The 22,720-nt window shown below is 42.5% G+C and overlaps 1 protein-coding gene across 1 annotated transcript; it reads left to right on the forward strand.

Annotated features, from left to right (window-relative positions):
- The first annotated feature begins 9,961 nt into the window (after nucleotides 1-9,961).
- On the forward strand, nucleotides 9,962-10,896 carry LOC122025260 (ethylene-responsive transcription factor ABR1-like). Its single transcript, XM_042584043.1, has one exon. The coding sequence runs from the start codon at nucleotides 9,991-9,993 to the stop codon at nucleotides 10,828-10,830; it is 840 nt and encodes a 279-aa protein (XP_042439977.1). The 5' UTR covers nucleotides 9,962-9,990; the 3' UTR covers nucleotides 10,831-10,896.
- The last annotated feature ends 11,824 nt before the right edge of the window (nucleotides 10,897-22,720 follow it).

Here is a 22,720-nt window from a genome sequence, read left to right on the forward strand (position 1 = left end):
GAAATTGCCGATGCTTTCTTCACCACGTCCAGCAGGGGACTCGACTAGGATGTGCGAGGGATGAGAAGAAGAGCCTTGTCGGAGATACCACTCTAGTACTACTTGATGGTCACCGTCGTTGCAGATCCGTCGGAAGCTGCCATCACCGAACTCTTCTTCTTCGATTAGGAGCAAAGGAAAGGGAGCGTCGGGCGTATAGGAGGAGAAAACGCGAACAAATCAAAAGCCCTAGTTGTTGTTGTTCACGTGTATCTGCATGAATAAAAGGAAGGATTTCCTCCTTCGATCTGAGTATCCATGCTTGTGAGGGAGATGGATAAAGATCTAGCCGTCAAATCATGAGATGAGTGGTTAGATCATTTGAAATTAAATTAAAACTAATTTGATCAAATGGTCCATGTAGCTCCAGATCTGGATGAAGGGTTGGATGACTAGATCTGAGTAAAGGCACAAAATCTCTCTGGATATGGATCAATGGTTCATACTAATTCAGCTTGATTTCTTTCATTTGACCTTTAAATCAAGCTAAATTCAATCCGACTTGACCCTAATCCATGCTCTTTGGATTCCGTACAAAACAACATTAAAAACATGAGATTTAATTACATAATTGTAGGAAATTTATAATTAAGTTTCAAATGAATTCATACTCGTAAACATGATATAAACACCAATTCATACATGTGAGATGGTCAAAATATCAAGTATAAGAGCCAAAAATAATAGATAACATTGTTGGTTATCAACCTGCCAAGTCCTTCAGTCTACACACTTGGTCCAAACATTAAAAGCATATGATCTAACTTTAACCTTTTGTCATATATCAAAACATGAGTTTGATTATTAGTGCTAACTGCACTAATAATCTCTCCCTTTTTGATATAATGGTAGCCTAGGTTAAAATTAGAAAGAAATATAGAAAATAAAATAATAGCATGATATTTTTGGGAGAAAAAAATACTAAGCAAGCATGATAGTTTTGAGAGGAAAAATAATAAATCAAAATGATAAGCATGATAGTTTTGAGAGGAAAAATAATAAACATGATTATATTTTGATTTTGATTTTTTCTCTTATTTTATTTAAGTTATCTAATTTATTATTCTCTCCCAATTGATATTCATCAAAACTTGCAAAGTATAAGTAAATAATTAGCAAACAAGATAACAATCTATAGCAATATCAAGCAAACCTACATCTATAAGTCTAAAAGATGCATATAATAGAAAGAGGGCAAGCATATCCAAACATACAACTAATAAGTCTAACCCTTGTCAGTTGGTGGTGGTGGTGGTGATGATGGTGAAAGAGGGTTAGTCAAACTTAGTGAACGAATAAAATCATCCATCCTCTGAAATCTAACAATAACCTCCTCGGAGACTGAAGACTAACTGCTGTATGCAAGATGATGGCTACAGTAGAAGAGATGTTAACTTCTCTAGTTTAGTAACTCTTTACTCTAAGATCGGAGTAGGTGAAATTACAAGGCACACCCCTAATGATTATAGGTGTCCTAAGTCATCTCAATTATAAAAATATGGTGCGAAAATGAGTGGAGCATATATATATATATATATATATATATATATATATATATATATATATATATATATATATATATATATATATATATATAATTATTTCTGAATTTGTTGATATTTTGAAATTTATTTAAGGGCTTATGAGATTTTTTTTTTTTTACATATTTTGATGTTTTTAAAAATAATAATAAATTTCATGATTTTGTAATTTAAAGTAAAGTGTTTTAAAAGGACTTGGCATTTTGAAAATAATATTTTTTTTATGGTTTTCGCCATTTAAAATTTTATTTATGAGATTTTTTAATAGTTGAGGATTTTTAAAATAAATATTAAATATCTGATACTTTTCCATAAATTTTTAGATTCATTCTAAAATAATAAACTATTTTAAGATTAACTTGAGGTTATTCATGAAGTCTTTTGATTTTTAAAAATTTAAAAAATATATAATATTTCGATTTTTTTTATGTTTTTTTTTATGGTTTTAGGATTTACAATACCAAGGTAAGAGATCCATTCTCAAGAGACACATGTTTTCGAAAAAAAATATCTTCCAAATTTCTAATTAATTTGACAGTCGATTATAAATTATCTTATAATTTATTTCTCATATAATCTGAGGCTGTTGATCATCTTTAATTAATTTAAAAATCATCTTTAATTAATTTAAAAATAATAAAATATTATAAACTTGACCAAATATTATAAATAATACTTTTTGAAAAAAAAAGTATACATTAAAAAACAATTTAAATTTAGTTCTCGATTTTAAAAATTAAGCGCGTGCACAAAATAAATTATAAAATTGAGTTAAGAACAATATAATTGAAAAATTAAAGTAATTTCACATTACGTGTTATATTTTTAAAAGTCAAATTACAACACACATAACTTAGATGAGTTTTAAAAAGTAAAGTAACATAAACAAGTGAAGAAATAGAATGAATCTAAAAAAAATGGATTCAGAAACAAAAAAGGTAAAAAACGGCTTTGAGAAAAATACAATTTAAATTGAAAACCATTTACAAATCACACATATAAACCACAAAGAGGGGTGATCCGGTGGTAAGAACGGGGGACCCTCTTTTTGGGAAGTCAACGCCACAGGGAGGTCAAAGTATCCGACGTCCGACCGGAGAAGCGGAGACCGGTCGACCGAACGGGGTCACAGCTGAACCAAAGACGACCCGACGGGACTAGGGGTTCCGACGCTCGTTGAACAGAGGCATATAGCCGAGCGGATACTGCGAACAGTCTCAAAGCACATTACCGGGAAGCTCCAAGTGGACCAGTACGAATGACCGGTCGGACGATGTCCATGACTGCCGACCAGTAGGACGCTCGGTGCAGGAACATAAGATACAAAAGGACAGAAGCATATTCTGACAGTGAGCATGTTCAACGATTAGACCATACGCAGGATCTTATGACAGCGGGTTCCCTTGTCACATCATAGACGTGCTTGGACAGTAGCAGTATGGTGTCAGGTAAACTTGTCTGACAAGCACATACCGAGGTATGGGCTAAGGACACGTAGTTGTCTCGGTAGGTGTGCGTGAGCACCTTCACAGCTCTATATAAGGAGCCTTATACTTCGCCGGAGGTATGCGTTCTGAGATATTCGCAGTCACTTCTTTGCTGTCCATTTGCCTGACTTGAGCGTCGGAGGGTCGTCTCCGGGAACCCCTTCCCGGCCCGACTTCTTTGCAGGTTCGCCGGAGGGTCGTACGACCGGTCGGAGATTTACGTCAGCAATCAGGAGAGCGCCAAGTGCCCAGCGTCTGTTGATTCAGCGATTCGGACAGGATCAATTTGGCGCCGTCTATGGGAAAGCTCCTGCATCCGATCGGAAGCAATGGACGAAGCTGGACGACCGCACTCGGTGATACTCTCGACAGAAGAACTAGACGCTCTGATCGAAACACGAGCAGCTAAGATCGTGGAACAAAGGCAGAAGTCGCAGGCCGAGCGGATTGAGCATCAAGCAACATCAGCATTAGGAGGCCGAGCGGAAGCACCGCATGCCACGGTTCCATTTCATCGGGCCCTATTTCGCACTCCTCCTGAAGCCGCAGCAATTAATCGGGATCGAGGATCTTCATCAGATGAAGTACCAAAATGAGACAGCAGAAAAGGCAAGGCTCCCCGAGCGGATGCCTCGCCTGAACGGATCAACCGTCAATTCTCAGAGGTCATCCTGAGGGACCGTCTGCCAAAGCACTATGTGCCTCCGGCGATCGGTGAATACAATGGAGCCACCGACCCGGACGATCATTTGGGTAAGTTCGACAACACCGCTACTCTTCATCAGTACACAGATGGGGTGAAGTGTCGAGTTTTCCTTACCACCCTCTCGGGATCGGCTCAACGGTGGTTTCGGAGGCTTCCGGACGGATCCATCACAAGTGTCAAAATTAGCCTTAAAAGACCGTCGAGCTCCGACGTTAAAAATCGAGAGACGAGCCGGCGTCTATAAACCCTTCGAGCGGAAGACCCTCGAGCTCCGACGTTAAAAATCGAGAGACGAGCCGGCGTCTATAAACCCTCCAAGTGGAAGACCGTCGAGCTCCGACGTTAAAAATCGAGAGACGAACCGGCGTCTATAAATCCTCCGAGCGGAAGACCGTCGAGCTCCGACGTTAAAAATCAAGAGACGAGCCGGCGTCTATAGCGGAAGACCGTCGAGCTCCGACGTTAAAAATCGAGAGACGAGTCGGCGTCGATAAACCCTCCGAGCGGAAGACCGTCGAGCTCCGACGTTAAAAATCGAGAGACGAGCCGGCGTCTATAAACCCTCCGAGCGGAAGACCGTCGAGCTCCGACGTTAAAAATCGAGAGACGAGCCGGCGTCTATAAATCCTCCGAGCGGAAGACCGTCGAGCTCCGACGTTAAAAATCGAGAGACGAGCCGACGTCTATAAACCCTCCGAGCGGAAGACCGTCGAGCTCCGACGTTAAAAATCGAGAGACGAACCGGCGTCTATAAATCCTCCGGCCGGAAGACCGTCGAGCTCCGACGTTAAAAATCGAGAGACGAGCCGGCGTCTATAAACCCTCCGAGCGGAAGACCGTCGAGCTCCGACGTTAAAAATCGAGAGACGAGCCGGCGTCTATAAACCCTCCGAGCGGAAGACCGTCGAGCACCGACGTTAAAAATCGAGAGACGAGCCGGCGTCTATAAACCCTCCGAGCGGAAGACCGTCGAGCTCCGACGTTAAAAATCGAGAGACGAGCCGGCGTCTATAAACCCTCCGAGCGGAAGACCGTCGAGCTCCGACGGTAAAAATCGAGAGACGAGCCAGCGTCTATAAACTCTCCGAGCGAAAGACCGTCGAGCTCCGACGGTAAAAATCGAGAGACGAGCCGGCGTCTATAAATCCTCCGAGCGGAAGACCGTCGAGCTCCGACGTTAAAAATACTTCGTACTCGCCGTCAATATCGTTCGACCACCTACGTGTTCCGCTCAGCCCAGTACCCAAAGGTACTTCATCAACATCCAGTGAATAACCTCTTCTGTCGAAGTAGAATATATTCGTCCGAGCGGAAATGTTACGCAAAATACTTCGTAAAAATACCTTTCGATCACGAGAGGTGGGTTAAGAGGCGAGCCGACAACACACATATTAATTAGCAAAAGGACAAAACAAGCGAAAGGATAGCATATTAAAAAGACTATGGCCGACTGGCCAAATTACAAAAATGGAGTGTCTTTGGCCGAGCGGCAGAATTACATGTAAAACTTCCTACTCTAGGTAATCATAGAGGTCCTTCGGGATGTTGTCGAGGAGCGCCACTTGATCTGCAGCCGGGATGATGGCGGACTCGGGAAGGTGCCCCTTGGACTTCAAATATGTCATCGTGGCGCTCGTTGCAAGGTCAAATGCAGTATACATCCGCTCGCAAATCTTCTCCAAAAATTCAAGCGAGCGGATGTAATTCTGTCTCAAGGCGGCGACTCAGCTCGGCTCGGCCTCCTGATATTCTGTGAAGACCCTTGGGAGGCAGCGAGGGATTCCTGCAGAGTTTTTAGCTCGTCCTTATGCTTGATTGCGTCGGCCGAGCGGCTCGCCTTCTCTTTATCGAGCTGCTCCATCTACTCCTTGACTTTCTGCTCCAATCCCCGAGCCTCGACATTCTTTTTCTCCAGATCGGAGATGGTCGTGTTTTTTCGAGTGGTGGCCAGGGTTATTTTTTGGTCGAGCGACTTGACTTGCCCCTCTGACTTGGCCAAGGCGTGGGCCTGATTGGCCGTTTTCTTCTGCTCGGCCGCCAGCAAATCCTGAGTCTTTTTGAGCTCCTTCTGGAGCTCGGCATATGAAGGGCCTTGGGGAGGAGCGCCGCCCGAGCTCCGTAGCCTTTTAAGCTCCTCGTCCACCATGGCAAGCCGATTGGAAACAGCGATCTCCTCCACTCATCTCTAAAAGAAAATTTATTATAAGCCGATCGGAAAGAATGTGCGAGGGAGTTGGAGAAAATACACCTACCCCGGTGGCCTGTTGCATGTGGCTATCGGCCAAGTTGCGGAGCGGAATCAGTGCCACACGCGCCCGAGCGTCGACCCACATTTTAGCTAAGGGCCCCTTCATCGTGATCATGTGCTCAGGCGCTGTGGGTCGGTCGACCTCGGGCAACAGTTCTTCGGTCGGGAGGTGGAGTGAGACTCGGATGGTGCGACGTCGACCGGGGGTCGTCTGGGCGGAAGCCGGAGAAGGAGCGGAAGCCGGCGCAGAAAATTGGGACAAAATTGTAGAACGATGGACCTGGTGGGGAGCGGGCGGAAGGACGCTGACTGGAACTGCCTCGAGAGGGTCCCCGGACGCGTCAAGTTGGGAGGGAGTCCGATCGGATGAAATCGCCTCGATCTCTGGAGCTTTACCTCGAGAAGCGGCGGTAACCCGCTCTGATGGATGTATAGCTGAGGCTGCCGAGCAGAGTGGCGTTTCCTCCTGGCGTCTTTTTTGTCTAAGGGGGCGTTCTTCCTCTTGCGCTGAGCCCTCATCCCGAGCGGAAGGCTCTCGACTGGCAGTTGCGCCAGTCGCTTGCCCTAGAAGAGAAGCCTGAGCGGTCGACTCCCCAGCGTGGGTCCCGCTCTCCCCCTCATTAGATCCGACCGGCTGGATGCCGAGCGTCTCCATTTCTCGGGCAGTCGCGGCCTCGAGCGCCGCCGCTTTCTTCTTGAGAATGCCGGCCATTACCGACTCCATGATAATATTCGCTGCAAAGGAAAAAGAAGAAAATCAGTTAGCAATCAAGGTAAATGAACAAAGTAAAATTCTTACCGAAGCTGCTCGGGAGGGGGGCTCTGATCGGACTCAGGCCGAATATGTACATGACCCCTTCCGGAAGGAACTTGTTGATGTCAAACCGCAGATCGGCCAACATGTTGGCGGCGTGGAGATAATCTGGTCGGGTCTTGAACTTTTTGAGCTCGGGGGTGGGAGGAAGGCCGACCTACCATTGGGTTCGGAAGGTAGGCCGTTCGGCAAGGTGAATGTAGAAGTAGAATTCCTTCCAATGCTTATTGGAGGAAGGTAGTTTATTGAAGAAGACCAAGCTGGGCCGAGCTTGGAACATGTAGGTGCCCGGCTCGGATTGCTTGGGGTAATAGAAGTAATAAAAGACCTCCGACCGGAGGGGAATGTCATGGATTTTGAAGAGGAGGACTACACCGCATAAAAGGCGGAAAGTATTGGGGACTAGGCTTCCGAGCGGAATGCCGAAAAAGTTGCAAACTTCTACAAAGAAGGGATGAATGGGGAGTCGCAGACCGGCCGTGAACTGGTCGCGGAAAACACAAAACGCTCCGCGCGGCTGTTTGTTTAGCCGAGCGGAATCTGTGGGTAAGATGATTTCAAGGTTGGAGGGGATCTCAAAAGTATTAATTAGAAGGTCGGCGTCACGTCGATCGAATCACGACTCCATGGTAGTGTACCATGGGCCGAGGGTTTGGTCTTCGGGTTGAGAAGATTGGGTCATGATCCGGACGGACGAAATCAAAAGAGAAGGAAGAAGATGGCAAAGAAACAGTAGCCCAGGAACGGAAACTTGGGAAAGAAAAGCAACGGAAATGCCAGAAACAAAGAGAAAAAGAAGCAGAACCTTACAACGGAGAAGAGGATCGAGGGAAGAGCACCGGAGACCGCCGGAAACAGAAGCGCAAGATCGCCGGAAGTCTGGAGCGCAAGAGGAATTGGGAGGCACGCGACAGCAGACGTGAGGTGAAGGAAAGAAAACGAAGCCTTTATAGGGTGGAGCCCGAGCGGCCTCCACCGTTGGATCCAGGTCGCGAGAATCGGAGCACGCATCGCACCGTTCATTTCGAATCGCCTCGATCCCATCAAAACCCACGCCGTCGCCGTACGATGACGGCAGCACCGCCACGTGGCATTCAGCCACTGGGATGCATTTAATGAGCGCGTGCTCGACCTTAATGATGGAGATTGGCGGAAAATTCGAAGAGACGCTGAGGAAAGTTTTCGTTGACTGGTGTTTTGGCTACCCCCTTTGTTTCCGAGCGGATGGTATTTTCATGGCGCCGCTCGGCCCAACTGATGGTCCAGTCAGTCGAACTAATTGCCTCCTTCGACTAGACTTGAAGGGGAGGCAAGTGATCCGGTGGTAAAAACGGGGGACCCCCTTTTTGGGAAGTCAACGCCACGGGGAGGTCAAAGTATCCGACGTCCGACCGGAGAAGCGGAGACCGGTCGGCCGAACGGGGTCACAGCTGAACCAAAGACGACCCGACGGGACTAGGGGTTCCGACGCTCGTTGAACAGAGGCATATGGCCGAGCGGATACTACGAACAGTCTCAAAGCACATTACCGGGAAGCTCCAAGTGGACCAGTACGAATGACCGGTCGGACGATGCCCATGACTGCTGACCGGTAGGACGCTCGGTGCAGGAACATAAGATACAAAAGGACAAAAGCATATTCTGACAGCGAGCATGTTCAACGATTAGACCATACGCAGGATCTTATGACAGTGGGTTCCCTTGTCACATCATAGACGTGCTTGGACAGTAGCAGTATGGTGTCAGGTAAGCTTGTCTGACAAGTACATACCGAGGTATGGGCTAAGGACACGTAGTTGCCTTGGTAGGTGTGATGAACACCTTCACAGCTCTATATAAGGAGCCTTATACTTCGCCGGAGGTATGCGTTCTGAGATATTCGGAGCCACTTCTTTGCTGTCCATTTGCCTGACTTGAGCGTCGGAGGGTCGTCGCCGGGAACCCCTTCCCGGCCCGACTTCTTTGCAGGTTCGCCGGAGGGTCGTACGACCGGTCGGAGATTTACGTCAGCAATCAGGAGAGCGTCACGTGCCCAGCGTCCGTTGATTCAGCGATTCGGACAGGATCAAGGGGGGAAAGTGCCGGGGCTATGGTGCGATTATTAGTAATGAGAAGATTTTTTTAAGTAACAAGGATTTGAATTTTATTCCAGACACATTAGATCAAAGAGTTTAAATTATTGGTCACACTGGGTCGTCCATTAAGATTCACGTACACTTTCTAATTTACATTAGTCATCCATTAAGATTCACTTACCCTTTCTAATTTACATTAGTCGTTGATAAAATTTTTTATAAAACTGAATCAGTCATCTTCAATGTTAATAGTAGCAGAGCTGAATACTTTAGCAGCCCTAACGACAACGTAGGTAAAAAACTAGGGGAGAAAAAGTCAACTGTTAAATGTAGGTAAGAAACTAGGGGAAATTTAAGTCAACTGTTAAAAACTTAAAGGCGAGTCAACTTTGTCGGTCTCAGGATGGTTTCATCATATTGCGTGGGACTCATATCGTACGAGTTCAGTGACCAGGAAAATCAACTCTGATTGCTTGTTCAGTTTTATGTATAAAATGAATCTTAAATTTAACGTGTGAATAATAATAATAATAATAAATTTTGTTATCGAAATTCAACGATTTAGGATATTGAGGTGGCCCCTGTCGGTAACCACCGGTTACCGGCCACCGCGGACGGCGGTCATTCCCGTCTGGACGCCGCTCTTCTCGGTCAAACCGCCCCTTCGAACAACTAAAAAAGGTCGGTTTTGTCGGTATTATGAGTACTTTTCCGATTGATCGGCCAGTCAAACAAAAGAGTTTTCTAAAAACACCCTCTGTCCTCTAAAGTTTATCATTTTTTTAATGCTCCCCAGATTTATCAAAAAGTATAAACCCCACACTCCCAACTGCCACCAGAACACCTCGTTAACTCATCAAAAAGTCATTTTTCGTTGACATTAACAGGAGGAGAAAATGTTATAATTTTAAAATTTTAACACCCATAATAAGATAAGGGCATTTTTGACAAGGAGTCAAACTTTGGGGGCATCTTGCAAAGCGTGTATTAGCGAGCGTCAGCCTTAGCAGTGTCTATAAATTCCAATGAACTTCCGTTCGTAAGCATCGATAGTGGAATTCTTTCACGTCCTGTGAGCGAATGAGATTGGTGAAAGCTTGGATGTGCATCAAAGTGGCCAAGCTTCCCCCGGATAACGCCGCCGGCGCCAATTTCGGGCACCCTGAAGACGGCGGCGGCGGAGAGTACCCAGTGTTTGCTTCGCCGGCGCCGGTGGAATCATCGTTGCTGACCTCGTCGTTCTTGGAGAAGGAGAGGTCGGAGATGGTGAAAGTCCTTGCGCGTGTGATTGCCGGAGACCGCGCTGGTGTCGGCGGGCAGAAGAGGACTAGGGAGAGCTTCTCGGCAATCAGCGACGAATTTCCGAGGTTCCACTTCAGCTCTGCGGAGCCGTCGTCGTCAATTAGCGGAACAGAGCATGCCCGTGCTGGAGAAGCGGGGAGAATCGCTTCCCCCTCCACTGCCTCCGGAGCAGAGCAAGGAGGGAGAAGAAAATACAGGGGAGTCCGTCAGCGTCCGTGGGGGAAATGGGCGGCGGAGATACGCGATCCGCTCAAGGCCGCCCGCGTCTGGCTCGGCACCTTCGACACAGCCGAGGGCGCCGCCCGAGCCTACGACGAGGCCGCCCTCCGCTTCCGGGGAAGCAGAGCCAAGCTCAATTTCCCCGAGGAGGCTCAGCTCCTGCTACCTTCCCCTGCCTCGTCGACGCAAGCCCCGCCGACGGATTCCGCTGCTCTAGCTGCCCTCCTGGAGCCGTACCCCGACGGTGACGCCGCCGACGATGACATGAGGGAATACTTGGAGTACTTGAGGCTTCTCGAGGGAGAAGGAGAACACCGGAGCACGGCGGCGACGCACTCCGCGGCTCCTTCTACCTCGGCCGCTGACGTTGCTCCCTTCCACGATACAGTTAAGAAATAGAGCACGAGGTGTGGAATTTATTCAATCTCCGGCAATTGGAATGAATCCGGTCGCCCATCTTCCTTTTCGGGATACGGTTTTTTCACTCGAAAATCCGGTTCAAAACGATTTTTGGGCTATTTTTCCTTTAATTCTTCACTTTTATCTCAATATTCCATCATTATCATACAAACATGATATTAATATACATAAAACATCTAAATTTTTAAAATAAAATTTCTTCACTATTATTTATTTATTTATTTAAAAGGGAATCATATTCAGCAATACGATATACAATTAATTTTAAGTTGTTTATGACAGGTGATCGGTATTATGACTTGCTCTGAATTAAATAAATATGTAATACGGTTGGAGTAGGTAATATCCTGTTGCGGTTGGAATAGATATGGAAATGTATCGTAGAGGAGGGATGTATCATGGATGAGGCTGACTAAAGTTAGTAGGTCATATCCTGTTGCGGTTTGCTCTTTTTGGGGCCTCATTAGACTTTTTTTATTATTTTATTATCCTTTATATATTTTTTTTCTTTTATAAATCAAAGTTTTTTGATAATATAATTTGATAGCCTTTTTTTATGACTATTTTTTTTTTTATCTCCTTAGCTTTGTATTATCTTTTACATAGCAGAGTCAATCAATATCCTCACCTCCTCTTTTGATGAATCGTGAAATAGTTTTATTTTCAGAATTCTTTGAGGTAGCTGTAGGAGAATTGTATTTTCTTGAGTTTCAACCGTTGGATCGCATTGAAACTTTGAGAGAATGTTTCTCACATCCAGGACTACTTTTTTAACGGTGGAGATCGGATTTTGAGTTCTTTAAGTCCACCTAATGACTAAAAAACATGACTATTGATTTTACCATCTTCATGGAAATCCAGTAATCAACCACAATAATGATTCCTTAAACCTGGAGCACCCAACATGGCAACAATAGTTCCTCTTACAGAATCTAGAGTGATTCAATCATCTAATACCATAATCGTTGCACTTACTGAATCATTTCAGAAGTTCATTGCATCTCAATCGCATGTCATGTCTGCCTCTAGTCACATAGGTTTGCCTTCTAGTGGTACCTCAGGTATACATTCCCCTATCTAGATCCTTGATTCTGAAGCTTCACATTATATATCACCTAATATCAATTCTTTTATATCTATAAATTCATCATCTTCTGTGTTGGTCATGACCGCTGATGGTTCTCTCATGTCATTAGCTAGTGTTGTTGGCTCTATTTGTACGTCTAATTTATCTCTGTCTAATGCATATCATATTGCTACTCTTACTTTGAATCTTGTCTTAGTCGGTCAATTATGTGATTCTGATTTCTCAATTTATTTTACTTCATCTTCTTGTTATATGCAGGATCCGCAATCCTAGAAGCTTATTGAGATATGTCGTAGGCAGGGGGGACTATATGTATTAGAAGAGCTAAAAGTTCCAGATGTTACAGCTTCTAGTGTTGATTTGTCATCCTTTCAGTTAAGCTCTACTTCTTCTGATTTTTATTTGTAGCATTCTCATCTTGGGCATGTTTCTTCTTCTCGTTTGAAATACTTAGCTTCTAAAGAAAATTTAAGAAAATTAAAACTCATGATATTTCATATTGTTGTGGCTATAAATTGACAAATTCTCTGATTGACCTTTCCATAGAAGTATCTCTATTTCTCTTGCACCATTTGAGTTGGTTCATTCTGATATGTGGGGGTCCATCTCCTATTCGTATACCTAGTGGATCATGTTACTACGTTTCCTTTATTGATGATTATACTCATTACACTTGGGTTTATCTTATGAAACATCGTTCTGATTTTCTTAATATCTATCAAATATTTTGTACCATGGTAAACACTCAATATTATGCTATTATTAAATGCTTTCGATATGATTTGGGTGGTAAATATACATTTAATCTTTTTTATGAACTACATGCCTCGGAGATGGTACATATCATCAAAGTTCTTGTACTGACACTCTTGAACAAAACAGTGTTGCTGAAAGAAAATATAGATATATTGTTGAAATTGCATGTTCTCTTCTGTTATCTGCATATGTTCCTAGCGAGTTCTAGGATGAAGTTATTCTTACTGCAGTCCATTCTATCAATAGAATTCCATCTTCTATTACATCTGGTTAATCTCCTTTTGAAAAACTATATGGTTCTATTTCTGATTATTCTATCTTAAGAGTTTTTGGATCCATATGTTTTGTCCTCTATCCTCATGTTGAATAGTAAGCTTAGTTCTCGATCCGCTGTTTGTGTTTTTCTTGGCTAGGGCAAGCGACAAAAGGGATATAGATGTTATGATCCAGTTAGTCGAAAACTCTATATCTTACGTCATGTTATTTTTCTTGAAAACATCACATTCTATTTCATTCCCTCTGAGACTCCTAATCTTCAAAAATCTGATCTCACTCGTATTGATCCTTTTTGCACTGACTCTGATGATATGTCATCTCATGTTTTCCCATAATTAGACCACCCTAGCACCTCTTCTTCTAATGATGCTACTTGCAGGATTGACACTTACACAGATTCTAGTCATTAGCTCCCCCATAATCCCTCTTCTCCTACTGCTTCCCATGATGTTCTTGTGATAGTGAATCCTCCTTCTCGTTACCCTCAACGATCTTGTAGGTCTACTCAATTACCTAATTTTGTGTATTCTACTTATTCTAGTTCTTTTTCTTCTTTTTTAGCTTCTATTCACCAATTGTCTGAGCCCTCCTCTTATAGAGAGGTTATTCTTGTTCCTCTTTGGCAGCAAGATATGGCGGAAGAACTTTTTACTTTATATCAAATAGATACTTGGGATCTTGTTCCTCTTCCTTTGGGGAAGCATGCAATTGGTTCTCAATGGGTATATAAGATCAAAACTAAATCTGATGGGTCAGTTGAGCAACATAAACTCGTTTGATTGCTAAAGAATTTTTCCAATAGTATGGTATGAATTATGAGAACACTTTTGTTCAGTTTCCAAGCTTGTTACTATCTATACTCTCATTGCAGTTGCATCAGTTCATCAGTGATCTATTTTCCAGATGTATTTTAAAAATACTTTTTTAAATGGAAATCTTCAAGAAGAATTCTACATGGTGCCTCCACCAGGTGTCACTCACAACCCTGGTAGAGTTTACAAACTAAAGAAGGTTCTTTATTGCCGTAAACAAGCTCCTCGAGCTTGGTTTGACAAGTTCTCCAGTGTGATTGGATCTCTTGGCTTTCTTCCTAGCCAGCATGACTTTGCTCTTTTTGTTTGTTGTACTTTGTTAGATTGCACACTACTCTCTCTTTATGTTGATGACATGATTATTATAGGGAATGGTTTAAGTGGAATAGAAGACTTAATATTGTATTTGGCTCGTGAGTTTGATATAAAAGATTTGGGTCTTCTGCGTTATTTTGTTGGGACTTGAAGTAGTTTATTCTTCTCATGGCTATCTTCTCTCATAATCCCAATATATTAGTAACATTCTGGAGCAAGCTCATCTATCCGACACTCGCACTATTGATACTCCGCTTAAGGTTAATGATCGATACTCTTCTACTAATGTTGTTCCCTTACCAGATCCATCTTTATATTACACTCTAGTTGACATTCTAGTATATCTCACCTGTTGGTTGGTCCTAGGAAGATCGTACCGGTTCCACTGTACAAAATTTTGTACAAGTGTCGAACCTTTCCTAAACAACCTATTGTGTTCTTTAGAAGTTAAATTAGGAATCGCAAACGGAACTTAACATTATTGATTCCAAATTTAACTTATCTGTTCTTAATGGTTTAGACTTGGATTGCAAGCGGAACTTAACACTATTGATCCAAATCAACATATGTTACAAATTCAATTAAATATCTATTTCGAAAATCTGTTCCCAGGACAAACATAGCGAGACGTCACATGGTCTTCTTGGGTATGGGAGCATCCACCACTGCCTCGACAAAACCTTTTAACAAAATTAAATATTTAATTTCCTAAAATAACATTAGGTTTAACCAAAAAGAACAATCGAATCATAAATTCAAAAAATAAAAAAACACAAACACGAATTACAAATTTGAAAAACTAGAATCTAATGCCTCTTGTGTTTGGAATTCTTACAAAGAAAAATAACTAGCATGATGCGGAAATCAATTACTAGTTATACCTTTTCTTTATATGCTAATAACCTCGAGATCTTCTGCCGTATTCCTCGTCTCACCTTGGACGTTGTGTGGGCGACGATCCTCCAAGATGAACACCACCCAAAAGCCTTCTTCCTCCTTCTCTAAAATCCGGCCACCACTACAAGAGAACAAAAGAGAGCAAGGGGAAAAAGAGAGGGAGAGGGTCGGCCACCAAGAGGAAGCACCAACTTGAGAATAAGAATTAATAATACATGAGGTCTCTCCTCTCCTTCTTTTATATTACTTGCCCAAGGCAAATAAGGAAAGACTTTTTACAAAAAATAAAATCTTCCTTTTGTTTTTCCTTTTCCCCTTTTATTTTTCCTTTTCCTTTCCTTTGATTGATTCAATCATCAATCTTTGATTGGTTTAATTGATTGGTCGGCCCCTTACTTGGGCACCAAGCAAGGGTGGTCGGCCCCTTAAAAGGAAAGATATATCCTTGTAAAAATTTTTATAAGCAAAAAAAACTCTTATAAAATTTTACAAGCTCTCTTTTGTTTTCCTAATGTGGATGTTAAAAAATGAAAGTTTTAAAAATTAAAATCATTTTTAAAATTTAAAACTTCTCTTCTAAAATTTCCTTTTTTAAAACATGGTTACAAAATTAAAAAGATTCAAATTTAAAACTTCTCTTCCTTTTTTCTAAAACCATGGGGATGGTTAAAAAAGGAAAGTTTTAAAACTTTTAAACTTTCTTTTAAACCATGTGGCCTAATTCAAATAAGAAAAGTTTTATATTTTAAAATCTCTCTTTTAAAACTTGTAGATATCTACAAAGAAAAGATTTTAAAAATTCAAAACACCCCTTCTAATTTGAAATATGTGGTCGGCACCCTTCAATTGTTTGTGGCCGGCCACCTCAAGGAGTTTATGGCTGACCCCTTTGGCTTGGTCACCAAGCCATGGGCCGCCCCCTTCTTGGACACCAAGATGGGCTTTTTATGAGCGGATTTAAGGCTTTAATGAGGCTATGACAAGGACCTAGATGAGAAATTGGTTTTGACCTTTCAATGAGCTTGAGTATCCCGTGTTCGCCCCCGAACACACAACTCAAGTTCATCAACAATAACTCATTCCACTAGAGAGTTATTATTGCACTACCGCACCAATCCCAAATTACATTATGGGCTCATTCTTATCATGAGTGTGTTAGTATTCCTGTGTTTAAGATATCGAATGTCCATTAATTTAATTGAGTTAATGACAACTCACTTTAATTAATGTCTTAGTCCAAGAGTAGTATCACTAAATCTTATTGTCATGTTGGACTAAGTCCACTTGCAGGGTTTAACATGACAATCCTTATGAGCTCCTCTTGGGGACATTCTCAACCTAGATTACTAGGACACAGTTTCCTTCTATAATCAACAACACACACTATAAGTAATATCATTTCCCAACTTATCAAGCCTATTGATTTATCGAGCTAAATCTCACCCTTTGATAAGTTAAAGAAATAAATACTAAATATATATGCTAGTTATTATATTAGGATTAAGAGCACACACTTCCATAATAACTAAGGTCTAGTTCTTTTATTAAGTCAGTATAAAAAAAAGGTAGATCCGCTACCTTAGCGGCCCCCCTAGTGCCGGCCCCACGGATATGGAGGGAGGTTCATGCAGGTACACAGGCCATAGGTGTTGGTGCAACATCCCTCAGGTCAAGGTTGACCTGGTTGACCAAGCTGAGTCTTGGTTTGAGTTTAGATGTTTGACAATAAGATGTTAATTGAAGAAGAGTCAAGTAGGTCAAGGTTGACCGAATACTTGACTGGGAAGTCCTAACTGGGAGTTTAGGCAGAAGGAAAATCCTGGTGAGTGAAGCCAGGTGAAAGACCTAGTGAGTGAAGCTAGGCAGATGGAAAACCCTAGTGAGTGAAGCTAGGTGAAAGTCCTGGTGAGTGAAGCCAGGCAAGGGAAAATCCAGATGGATCAAGGATGATCGGACATCTGGTGTTGGGAAGTCCAAGTAGGTCAAAGGATTGACTGGATACTTGGCACGAGGAAATACAGATAGGTCAAAGGGATTGACCAGACATCTGAAAAGGAAAGTCCAAGTAGGTCAAGGGAGTGACCAGATACTTGGCATGACGAGAAAAGTCCAAGTGGGTCAAAGGAATTGACCGGACACTTGGTGGGAAGTCCTGGCAGGTCAAGGGAGTGACCAGATGCTAGGCATGATGTACCAACAGTTCAAGGATGACCGGATGTTGGTTTGGGAGTCTTGGAACTTGGTTTTGGGCAAAACCAAGTCTTGATCGATCGATTCAGGAGATGGATCGATCGATGGATCGATCCGGCCATAAGCGCCGGATCGATCCGTGGATCGATCAGATGTCCCAATCGATCGGTGGATCGATTGGGACGCGCGATAAGCACCGGATCGATCCGTGGATCGATCCAGCGTTTTCTAGCATAGGCTCTGGATCGATCCGTGGATTGATCCAAAGCCTCCCCGATCGATTGGGAACATTTGAATCGATCGGGTTCCGACCGTTGGCGTCGATTTAAGCTGCAGGCGTGCAATGGCTGCGGCAGATCTTCACCTATTCACTTCAGATCTCTCGCCAACTCCTCCACAGCGCTCTCAAAGATCAGATCGCCAGTTCTTGAAGGATCTTGGAAGCTTTCCAAGTCAAGAGGCGGATCAAAGGCAAGAAGAGAAGCTAGGGTTAGGGTTTTCTGTACTCATTGTAAGCTTTGCGCTTGTATTTTGTTTCCCTTTCCTTTCTTCTTGTACTGAGAGTCTTGTAGGGCTTCTCCGCCCTCGGTAGTTACCGAAAAGGAGTGTTTTCATAGTGGAGGGTGCGTGCGTGGTGTGGATCCTTGGACTAGTCACCTCTTGTGAGGTGGATACCAAGTAAACCAACCTTGTTAGCGTTGTGTGATTTGTTTCTTTGTATTTTCCGCTGCACATCTTAGAAGAAACAAGCAACGCCGAGCAACGAGCACGCGACGAGCTATTCACCCCCCCTCTAGCTACTTTTGGTCCTAACAAGTGGTATCAGAGCGAGGCCGCTCTTCACCGGAATCATCGCCGGAAGGGTCAAGCATATCAAGAAAAGCTAGAGGGTGAAGAGGTTGGAGCAAATTCTTCAAGTTCAAGACTTTATCAAGCTCAACTTCAAGATGCAATTCCAAGATGGGCTTGGATTTGACACAAGGGTGGCTCCACCATACACTTCTACGAGTTTCGATTCTTGGAAATCAAGAATCGAAAATTTTCTTATGATGGAGATAGAGCAATGGTTTGCTTTAATGGAAGGCTTCAAGGCTCCAAGAAATTCAAAGGGCAAAGTTCTAAAGAAAAGCAAATGGAGCCCGGAGCAAGTCCAAAGGTGCGAGGCCAATGACAAAGTGACCAAGCTTTTGGTCAATTTATTGCCAAGCACCATCCTTTGCAAAATTGGAGAGTTTGAAGATGCAAAGGAGCTATGGAGCAAATTGGCCAAGCTTCATGAAGAGATCCCCTCCACTGTACAAGATCATGAAGAATCCAGAGAGGGTGACTCTTTGGAGCAAGACCAAGAGGAGGACTCCAAGGTTGAGAGATGCTCAACCTCCGAAGAAGAGGAAATCCAAGAAACTTCATCCTCAAGGGAATGCAACGAGGGGAACAAGGAGGAAGCATACTCCTTGTTTCATGTTCAAGATGATGAAGCCTCCACCTCTAGGATTGAGGGGGAGCAATCCTTGGTGACGCCGGATCAAGAAGAAGGAGAAGCTTCTACATCCGGGTCAAGAGACGAAGAGGAGGAAGAAGATTCTACCTCCACAAGTCAAGAAAAATCAAATGGAGGAGAATCAAGGTCCGATCAAGAGGAAGCTTCTACCTCCGGATCCAAAGGAAAAGATGCCACCCCTACAAGCAAAGGTATAAATATTTCAATTAATAATAAAAGTCATATTATATGCTTTGAGTGTAGGGAACATGGGCACTACAAGAGCAAGTGCCCTAAATTGGCCAAGAAGAAGGGCCAAGTGGCACAAAAAGGTAAGGTGAAGCCCAAGGAGACCATCCCCGGAACAAAGAAGAGCAAGGAGCACATTGTGTGTTTCTCTTGCAATCAAAAGGGGCATTATCGGAGTCAATGCCCTAAGGGGAAGAAGATGGTCAAGGCTCAAGGAGGAAGCTCAAGCCAAGGGGAGCCTCTAAGGTAAAAAGGAAGGTAACTTTTATTGAGCCTACCCCTTTACATTATGGTAAAAAGCATGATAGTTCTAACTTATATCATTTTAATGCTATTTACCATGAAAATAGAAAGCATGATAGCGTTAAAGAAAAACATATAGCTTTTCATGCTAAAACTACTACACCTAAGGCTAGGAATGTAGGTAAAAGTCTAGGCAAGAACTCTAAGGATTGTAGCTACAAGCCTAGAAACAAAAATGCTCATGAACTTAATGGAAAACCAAAACTAAGGACTGAGTGATGGAAAATCAAGTCTTGAGGTCAAGACTTGATAAAATGGAAAAGACCCTAAAAAAGATGGAAAATATCCTATTAGGGCAAAATGAGCATAACCTAGGTTTAGGGGTACAAAAGCCATCAAATGGCCATAGAGGTTTGGGATACAAACCAAAGGCTAAGAAGGATGTGCCCTCTTACCATAGAGTTCCATATAGTTATGGAACAAACCCTAGGTCTAGTGGTCAAGCCAAAAATACTAGGGAAGTCATCCCTAAGAGTATTTTTGCAATAAATGTGACCAAGGCTTCTAAGAAGTCTAAGAAAGTCACAAACAAGGTCACAAGGGAGGCTATCCCTAGAGTTGACCTAGAAAGTGTGACCAAGGCCTCCAAGAAGCCAAACAAGGTCACTAGGAAGGTATCTAGGGAAGTTATCCCTAGTGAATACCTAGAGCATCCAAGGAGCACCAATAGGTGTTGGGTTCCTAGGAGCATCTTCTCTACCCCATAGATGGGTTAGAGAGTGTCAACTCCGATTAGAAGGGTAGTTAACCCAACTTTGAGGAAATTGACACTCAAGGAGCATTTTCAAGGTTTTTGTTAACCTTTGAAAATGAAATGGAATTATTATTTACTCCTTGAAAGAGTAAAATGTGCCTAATGGTGGAAAATTGATTTTATCTTAAAAAGGCATAAATTGGGAAAACCTAGAGAAATACCAAGTTGGGATTTTGGTATGTTCTTAGGAAATTTAAGGCAATCCGGGCCTTAATTTAAAAGTGCTACTCTTGTGGAAAAATGAAATATGCCAACATTTGAGGATATGCTTACTTTCAATTGGCATACATTAATCAAGGGAATTAGAAATGCCAATTTAGGCTTTGGCATTTTCTTTAAGCACTTTAGGGCAATCTAGGTTTAAGTTGTAAGTTTAGCTAAGGTTTTAAGGATACTTAGATAGTTAATCTAGGTATATTTTATTTATGCTAAATCTTGCCATGATTGTTTGCCCATCATATGCCATGACATCATGTCTATTTTGCATTCATGTTTTATTATGCAAAATCCAAAAATACCATGTCATGACATTCATACATCATGTAGTTATAGGAATCTTTCTTTTGAAAGTTATTTTATTTTGATGTATGCCATAACATTATCATGCATTAGGTTATTTCCTTGTAATTAAGGACAAATGGCATTTAACAACAATTATTGACAAGTGACATCCTAGGTGGATGTCTAATATCTCTAGAATGCCTAGATAGATATGCATGATTCCTAGATTAGGGCAAAACCAAAATCTCACATCTCACAAGGACTATAAGGTGACTTGTACGTGTTTTAGTGTACATTAGATACAAGTGAGATGTTAGGAAGATGAACAAAACTCAAGATGTTGATTTAGTGCATTCTTTTGAGTTTTAGGTTCATCAAAACACATAGTTATGTGTTTTCCCATCATTGGGAAAGCTAATGTACAAGTCATGTGCATTAAGCCCAAGGAACATGGTGGGATATTGGTTTGAAAATGTTTTCAAAATGATTTTGGAAAACCTTGGTGAAGGCTATCTTTTGATAGTAATCACCATTGAATAGTTAAACACAAACTTGAAGAAAACACTAAAGTTTTTGTAAGTTTTCAAGTTTGTGTCAATCTTTGAAAATATGAAGTATTTTCATAGAAAACTATTTTTCCATGATTAAGTATGCCCTAAATAATGTCTACACGAAATTTCATGATTTTTGGATTTTTGTAGAAATTTCTAGGGGTTTCTGAAGTTGACTGAAATGGAATTTCAGCAACTATTAGAGCTCCGATCGATCCATGGATCGATTGGAGTGCCTGAATCGATCCGTGGATCGATTCAGAAGGCAAGTCTCCTGCGAGCAGAAGCTCGCTGGATCGATCAACCGATCGATCCATACATCCTGAATCGATCGGTGGATCGATTCAAATAGGTTGAATCGATTGGAACCCAACTCCAATCGATCCAGGATGCTGATTTTGGCTGGGAAGGCCTGATTTCAGCAGTCTAAACCTATTTTAGTCTAGGTAACCATTCCAAACCCCTAAAAATACATTTGTATACATAAAACGGGTGTTTTCATGTGAAAACAAGGATGGATTGGTTAAGGAAGGCTAAGTTGAAGTTTAGGTTGAGGTTTGTTTCAAATTTTGAATATTTGAACCTCAAAACTTCTAAATTTGGGTTTCCTAAAGGTTTAGGGATTCCAAGTCATTGTTGGTGCAATGACAGAAGTTACCACCATGTCTTTAGGGGGAGGGACTCTTTAAAGACATGAAAATTATCTTTCATGAACCTTGGAAGGTGGTTAACCTTCTTTTAAGGAAAATGCTCATGTATGAGCTTTTGAACTTGAAATGGGGAGTGGATATCCTCATTAGTTCAAGTGGGAACTCACGTGGTTAGAAAATGCTCAGGGTTGAGTATTTGTCTACAATGAGGGAGAAGTTAAGGATGAATGAAGGGTATGGGACCTTCTTTATCGTGTTGATCACAACGAGTGATGTTGTGAACAACGATGAGCAACTCTTCAGGGGGAGAGTCTTTCAACAATGGATTTGTTGAAGTATACCCGAAATTGAGGCATGGGTTGATGTGTGCCTGAAGATGGGTTGAGTGTGCCCTACAGGGGAGTTTGATGTGTGCCAATAGGGGGAGAATGAAAAGACTAGTGAAAGGGAGTTAGGCTTTCATTATCTAAGAGGGAGTTTGCCCTCTTAGGGGGAGAATGAAGAGCTTAACTTATGCTTTCATTACCTAGTGGCATGAAGAATGAGGCTATGGGATTAGCCTAACTTACATGTGGTATTGTAAGTGTTATTGTGGTATTGTCAAACATCAAAAAGGGGGAGATTGTTGGTGCAACATCCCTCAGGTCAAGGTTGACCTGGTTGACCAAGCTGAGTCTTGGTTTGAGTTTAGATGTTTGACAATAAGATGTTAATTGAAGAAGAGTCAAGTAGGTCAAGGTTGACCGAATACTTGACTGGGAAGTCCTAACTGGGAGTTTAGGCAGAAGGAAAATCCTGGTGAGTGAAGCCAGGTGAAAGACCTAGTGAGTGAAGCTAGGCAGATGGAAAACCCTAGTGAGTGAAGCTAGGTGAAAGTCCTGGTGAGTGAAGCCAGGCAAGGGAAAATCCAGATGGATCAAGGATGATCGGACATCTGGTGTTGGGAAGTCCAAGTAGGTCAAAGGATTGACTGGATACTTGGCACGAGGAAATACAGATAGGTCAAAGGGATTGACCAGACATCTGAATAGGAAAGTCCAAGTAGGTC

This window comes from Zingiber officinale, chromosome 9B (genome assembly GCF_018446385.1).
Source record: "Zingiber officinale cultivar Zhangliang chromosome 9B, Zo_v1.1, whole genome shotgun sequence".
NCBI classification, from domain to species: domain Eukaryota; kingdom Viridiplantae; phylum Streptophyta; class Magnoliopsida; order Zingiberales; family Zingiberaceae; genus Zingiber; species Zingiber officinale.